The sequence below is a fragment of the Adiantum capillus-veneris genome, chromosome 28 (assembly GCF_014529385.1).
Source record: "Adiantum capillus-veneris isolate H3 chromosome 28, ASM1452938v2, whole genome shotgun sequence".
NCBI classification, from domain to species: Eukaryota; Viridiplantae; Streptophyta; class Polypodiopsida; order Polypodiales; family Pteridaceae; genus Adiantum; species Adiantum capillus-veneris.
Window position 1 is genome coordinate 20791541 of NC_140958.1, and position 7675 is coordinate 20799215.

Genomic DNA, 7675 nt, shown 5'->3' on the forward strand with positions numbered 1-7675 from the left:
ATACTCAATCCTTGGAGTGAAAAATGAACACTTGCTCATCTTTGCATATAGCTTGTGTTCTCGAAGAGTATCCAACACCTTTCTCAGGTGGTCTTCATGTTCTTCTTCATCCTTTGAGTAGATTGGAATATCATCAAAGAAGACAAGAACAAAGTCATCTAGGTACGGCCTGAAAATATCCTGCATCAATCTATTGAATGTAGCCGGAGCATTACTCAGACCAGATGACATTACTATAAACTCAAAATGTCCATATCTGGTGTTGAAGGCTGTCTTTGGAATATCTGATTCCTTTATTCTTATTTGATAATAACTAGATCTTAGATCTATCTTTGAGAAGACCTTGGAGCCATGTAGCATGTCCAACAATTCATCAATTCGTGGGACGGGATAGTTGTTCTTAGCTGTTACCTGGTTTAGTCCTTTGTAATCAACGCAGAGTCGTAAAGTCCCATCTTTCTTCTTCTAAAAGAGTACTGGAGCTCCCCAACTTGATTTACTCGGTCTAATAAATCCTTGTTCTATAAGTTGACGAAGCTGTTCTTTCAATTCAATGGCCTCTAGTAGCGCCATTTTATAAGGTCTCTTTGACACTGGCTCACTTCCTCGAAGAATCTCTATCTCATAATCAATCTCTTGATTTGGAGGAAGAGAGGTGAGATCTTCAGGAAAGACATCTGAATATTCATGAAGCCAAGAGGGTTTTGTAACGCTTGATTTTGAATCCATCTTGTTTAGCTTGACCACAAATATTTGTTGTCCGTTCCTCATTCCTTTGAGTAGACGGTTGGCTTTAACTAATTGAATCTTTGGAATCCCATTCTTTCCCTGTACTTCGACTTGATTTGCTTGACTATCTCTAAGGCTCATACTACCTAGGCCACAGTGGATGCTAGCAAGATTCCTAGATAACCAATCCATCCCAAGAATTCCATCATACATCCCATTTGGTAAGATTCTAAAGAAACATGAAGTAGCATGTCCTCCTAGTTCAAAGTCAAGGGTTCCCACAGAATATCGTGAACCACAGCTTTCCCATTAGCCAATTCTATTGTCATAGGTTTAACTTTTTTTTTATTCAGGTTCAACTTTCGCAAGCATTTTAGGGATAGAAAAGAATGAGTACTGCCACAATCGATGAGGAGGTTAAAAGGTTTACCTTGATGGGTTGTTGGTGTTTGAATAACAACAAATTGTCTTTGGGCTTCAGGGTTGTCAATAGCAGCATAGATTCTTGCTCTCTCTTCTTCTTCACCAAGGGTAGGCTCTCCTATGACTGCATGTGCAAGTGCATTCCTACCTTGACCTCTTCCAAAGGCTCTGGATGCTCTTCCTTGTCCTCTACCTCATCCACCACCTTGTCCATTGTTGTGTCCAAAAGGGCGGTGTCTTTGATCTACCTCAATTGTTGCGGTTGCTCTATTAGTCAGACGTGGACATTTGTTTCAATAATGTCCCAACTCTCCATATTCAATGCATCGAACATCCAAGCATGAAGGATTTTGAGCATTAGCAGCATAAGATCTTTGTGGTTGTCCATTATTATTGGGAAGACTTATTGAACGTCTTGCTCCATTAAAACTTTGATTTTGTTCAGCTCTTCTTCTAATCCCTTGCTCCTTCATCAAGGGCTTAGCTCGTAGTAGAGCATTTTTCACAGTAATAGGTTTCATGGCTTCTTGTCGCGAGCTGATTGGTTCTCTTAAACCTTGATAGAAACGGGCTACTTGTTGCTCTACGATCATTGGCCGAGCATAATGTCTAAGTCTTACAAACTTTGAGTAGTACTCTTCCAATGTTAAACTATATTGCTTCAAGCTAAAGAACTCATTCATCTTCAACGCTTCATGTGCAGGAGGTAAGTATCTTTCCTTCACAGCCTGTTTAATTTATCTCCAACTCCGGGAGTTCTCAATACTCCCATGTCACGACAATGTTGTTTCCACCATAATTTCACTTTACCAGAGAGGCATCACATCCCTAGCATCGCTTGATTTGTAGGTGTAATCTTTGCAGCCAAGAAGTAATCATCCATAGCTTCAATCCATACTTCTGCATCCTTCTCAATATCAACACCCTCTCCTTTAAAAGAAGGTGTTTGCATTTGTTTCAACAATAACTTCTTCCCTTGAATCTCCGTGTAGATAGAATCGTTCTGAGGGTTTTCCATTATAGGAGTGATTTGAGGGTTCTCTTGAGTGTACGCATATATTAACGTTAATGTTCATAATAACCCAAAACACTAGGGTATTTTCTAGACTTAGACTTATCCAATCCACTAAAGGTTTAACCACATGACTTATCCAGTCCACTAAAGGTTTAACCACATGACTTTACCAATCATGACTTACTCAGTCTACTTAAAACTTAACCATATGACTTAGCCAATCCTGACGTATTCAGTCCATCAAAACTCAGTCACATGACTTAACCAGTCATGACTCTTGTCAATCACACAACTTAACCATTCATTACTTATTCAATCTACTAAGACTCACTCAAATGACTTAACCAGTCAAACAATTCTTTTGAAGCAAAACATTACTATCCATAAATTCATCAAAAAGCCATGTAGGGGTCTACAAAATTAGATCTCTCCATGAGAATATATAATAGAGGTTTCAACCACAGTTGTAATACACATCAGCTGACATGCTCTAAACATTGGTGTTTGATGACCCGGGTGTAAGAAGCAAAATACAAGAGGAAGCTCGGGATAGCCAATGAAAACTTTTTCCTTGAAGGTCGGTCGAGTGTGATTGTTAGTAACAACTCGATTGGCAAGGATAATTGATGTCACTTTGTCATAAACCCATTGATTACGAATTGTGACTCTATTAGGGGCCATAACAATCAGTGGTGCTTCTAAAATTGAAAGTATGAAACCAGCTTCAATTCTTCAGTCCACTTGAAGTCCATCTCCAAGTGTTCAATGTGACGTGCTTGGATAGCAAAGGTTGTTCCCCAAACCCAACGACTTGTATATAACCATGTACTTGGTGGATCAAAATTGATGTGAGGTGCAAAAACCTTGTCAAGAATGCGGAACACATGCATTCTCTCAAAATTCGAATAGTGGTGATTGGCAAGCAATGTGATATATTACCTTAAAGATAGTTAAACAGTTGGCGTCCATAAACTTGTGCTACAAAACAGATAGGGTAACAATGTCAAGCAAGTATTCATGCAATCAAGACCAAGAATAGTACAGACGGCTAAGAAACCAAACTTTAAACCTAAGGCTCTGATGCGAATTGTGAGGTACCCAACCCCGCGAAGATTGGAGCGACTTGATAGATGGCCTTCCTTTATTCTCCTTTTTTGTTGACGACACCCTACTCCGTTTCCACAAAGTAGAGATACGAGCAACAGAAGAGAGGAAGTCCTCTATCCATCATTTATGTGGTTATAAGGGTCATCCGCCACAAGCCAGGTCGATAAATTTCGGACTTCCCACCTTTTTATATTTCCCTCCAAAATTAGTCCCCTCTCTCTCACTCCTCTCCTTCTCTCTCTGTCTCCTACTTTTCAACACACACTTTGTCTCTTCCCTCTCTCACTCCTCTCCCTCTCTCTTCTCTTTCCTACTTTTCAGCACACACTCTTCCTCCTTCCCTCTCCTTAGATTTATTGTAGCTCTCCACTCCATAGCCCTCTTCTCCACTCTGTAGCTCTCCTGCAGCTCTCCACTCCATAGCTCTCCTCTCTACTCTGTAGCTCTCTTTCAACTCTCCCTCCCATAGCTCTTTACTCCATAGCTAATATCTCCACTCCGTGGCTCTGTTGTAGCTCTCCACTCTTGCTTGAGGCTAGCTTTATTCACCTTGCCATGGAGCTAGGCGACAATACAAATGTCCCATCCATAGCAAGATCGTCATGTTCGAAAATGGTTTCTCTACATATTTGGCTACCAAAGGATTTCGTACCCTCAAAGCGTCATTACTTGCAAATTGCACAACAACCACTACAAGAGGTTGTGTGCTCTTGTGACGCTGTTAGAGACGGAAATACACTGGGTTTTTATAACCCCCGGTGTCGCTAAAACCGTCGCTACGAGAGCGTCGCTATATCCGTCGCTATAAGCGTCTCTATATAGAGACGCTCATAGCGACGGTCATAGCGACGTTTACACAGAAGTCTATAGCGACGCTCATAGCGACGCTACAGAGCCATAAATAGCGACGGTTATAGCGACGCCCGAGAGAAAGTTTTTTTGGTGACAGGGCATTGAATGCCCTGCCACCCATCAACCATATTGTACTTGATTCACTTTTTAAAAAAAGTGCAAGGGTAGATAATAGACCCAAAATAGTCACCCACAAGACGCATTGTTTGCAAAATTGACAAGCGTAAAATTGACAATTGTACACATCATAGGCAAAATGAATTGATTGAAAAATGTAATAATGACAATTATACAACATCATAAGCATAAAGAATTGATTGGCAAAATGAACTACGGTGACAAATGTAATAATATACATGGTTCAAAAAGACGTATAAAATCCGTCTCATGATACATAAGCTATGAGAAACCCTAAACTAATGCTCTAAACTGACGTCGTCTAGTCAGACGTCTCGTCGCGTCCAAGCGGCGTATCTGTCGGATTCTGCAAAAAAAGACAATAAGACAGCTTTCAGTAAGTATAAACATATAACGACATTTATAAAACAATACAAAAAATAGAAAAGAGTAAACCCTAATACTAACCATGCCGCCGCGAGAACTAAGAATGTCCATCAGGGCGTTTAAGCCCTTCCTGCCTGCGTACTCGCGCTCGTACGGTGTGGGATCACGTCCTGTCATCGACCACTGTCAAAACATACAAAGAGAAATGCGAAAACACTTACAAAATCGGCCTCAAATGATGCCCATCCACCGCTCCCCAAGTGGTGTGAGCTCCCTGCCTCTACTCGCGCTCTGACTGCATCCTTTTGTTGCTTCCACTTGTCGGGATTCTCGCGCGCTGCTTTCTTCGCATTCTTCCAATCTTCTTTGGCCAGCCAATCTGGCATGTTCCACCCATGCTTGATTTCTTTTTGCACTTTGGAACGCTTGTGTTTATAGTATTCGCGCATTTGAATCTTCATCAGGTCTTCATTGAAGTGCTGATCCCGTGTTGGAACGGGAAACTCATCATGAAGTATGTTGATGACTCTGTTTTTTAAATCACTTGGTACTTCACTCCATTTGTTTAGTATGTAGTGTCTAAACAGCTGAGAGCAAAGACCACGCATGCGCAAGATCACCTTCTTGCCGTCATCATCCATGATGATGCCACCGCTGAAGTCGACGGAGTAAGGCAAGCCCTCTGGCCGGTGACGCGTGAACCTGGGTGTCCCGGTAGGGGTCTCTAGCGGCGTGTCGATGGGGGTACGGACGTCAGGTGTCTCCATCGGCGTCTGGGCCCCGAAGCGAGGAGTGTCGAGTGGGGTGGCTCCTGGCGGAGTAGGTAGAGGTGTGTAGCTGCTAGGAACAGTCAGCCGTGCAAAACCTGGCATAGATGGCAATGCTGTGGCTGGTGTGGGGGCGGGCAAAGAAGGGGAGGGTAAAGAGCCTTGTTGAACACGAGGCGGTGTGGAGGCATCGGTGGCGGAATCCCCACAACAACCACCACCGCCACCACTAGAGCGCCGGTGTCTAGACGAGTGTGAAGCTCGTCTCGTCGACGCCGAAGCTTCGGAGCGCGCCGAATGCTCCGAAAGAGAGGGAGATGCGGATGGAGTAGGAACGCGCGATGATGCGCCTAAGCGATGACGCTCCACGTACCACTGTCTGTGCTGCGGTGACAAAGAAGAAAGAAACTCCTCATCATCCATACCTGCATTAAACACATGAATATTTAAACTTAATATTGAATGAATAGAGTAGACAATGACACAAAGACCATTAAATACAATGACGTAATGACGCATATAAATACAATGACACAATGAATTGAGTGATAGAAGAGGCAAGTCGAAAACTCAGAATTTTCAATCAAAAGATGTGAGCGCGAATAGAAAAGAGCGTTATACACCATGGAAGGTACTTAGAGAGCCAGAGCTTTTACAACACGGAGCAAAATTGTTCAAATACAATATTTGTGGCTTTAAGAGATCTCTCTCTCATCCTCGCATAACTCAGCATAACTTCCTATATCTATATAGAGCTCTCCGTTTAAACACATATCCTGTGTTTCATTTTGTAGCTCCTCTGCATGAACCCCATATAGAGTAGTAGCATCTTGATGCTCGTCTGGCACCACCGCAGCGGCTTCTGATTGAGCATCTTCTCTGATCTCCTCCATTGATGCCGTTGTGATTTCCACATGGTAGCCTTCATACGTCCTTGCACTACGAGGGGCTACCTCTATGACGTACCACCAGTTTGATGTAGACTTTGTAGGATGAAATATTACCTGCCAGAGCCACATAACTTACATGAGAGCTTTCAAGCACATAACTTGTAAAAGGCTCTCGTTAACTATTTACATACTTAGTTGTTCACAATGCTCGGGTAGTACTAAAGTGTCTCTTAGGTCAGTCCATTTCTTAGTAGAATCCACCTCAAAAAAACCACACTCTCCTCTACGCACAGTAGCGTTGCGACCCTCCATGATTATCTTGAACCATTGCACGTCGAACAAGTCGACAAAAAATCCTCTGTAATCGATCCTCAAAATCTCTTGCAGCGTGCCGAAGTAAGTGAGTTCCTCCACCACAGGATCTGCATCAGAGGAACGTCGTCGACTAGACTGTTCAAATTTTTCCATGATTCCACAATCTTGAGTAAAACGCTTTTTGTCGATTCGTTCCACCCTAAAATGTCGACCTTTACACCATGCTACTGTGTATGACTTATACTACAACGAACAAAGATTATGAGTGGCCGTTCAAACGTTTAGAAATAAAGGCACTAGCTAGTCGCACATTGCAAACTTACCTTGGTCGCGCAACCCCGAGAGTACTCCCACTCTTCCTCAGTCACTTCGTCACCGCATTGTTGTGCGCTTTTCAATTGGTTGTGCAACCATCTTAAGCTCATGAAGGTTGGTAGGCTCTCCAGAACCGTCGGATAGTGCATCGGTGGTCGTCTTCCCCGTCTCCACTCGATTCGTGCCCTTTGTCGCTCTTGCTTTGCATCCTCATATTGTGAAATCCACTTTTGCATCAGTGGATTGTGAAGCATGCAAAATCGGTTGATTTTAGCCTCTAGATCTTCTGTCATCTTCTTATCAACACCGAGATTGCACATGACAATCCCAGATATGCGCTCATCATCTATGGTTTGCCATAGCGTGTCCCGGGCTTTATCAAATCCGTCTAGCCACTCTCCAATGTACACTAGGGACTCTGATACCAACCAACCTTCTGCCATGCTACCCTCCGGACGTGCCTTTTGACGCACATATCCCTTAAGCGTTTTCATGAAACGTTCTAAGAAGAACATCCATCTGGAATGAACTGTGCCAGCTATTTCCACCTCATCAACTATGTGAACAAGAAGATGCACTTGAATGGTTAGCATGGTAGTAGGAAAATGTTTCTCAAACATGCACACAAGCTCCGCAGCATTTAGTTTGGTGAATGGTATGGAGTCTACGTTGATCTCCTTTTGTGAGATCCATTGCACCAGCTTTGCAAGTTTGTAGATTGTGTTACGGATGTCGAGAGACAAACATCCCTCAATGGC

At 42.9% G+C, this 7675-nt stretch overlaps 1 protein-coding gene across 1 annotated transcript; it reads right to left on the minus strand.

Moving 5' to 3' along the window:
• Positions 1 to 465: 465 nt before the first annotated feature.
• Positions 466 to 1366, minus strand: LOC147420160 (uncharacterized). The gene is made up of 2 exons (XM_086504493.1): positions 1301 to 1366; positions 466 to 828 (listed from the first exon to the last, which is right to left on the minus strand). Exons 1-2 carry the CDS (start codon positions 1364 to 1366, stop codon positions 466 to 468), a joined length of 429 nt encoding a protein of 142 aa, XP_086360619.1.
• Between the last annotated feature and the right edge of the window lie 6309 nt (positions 1367 to 7675).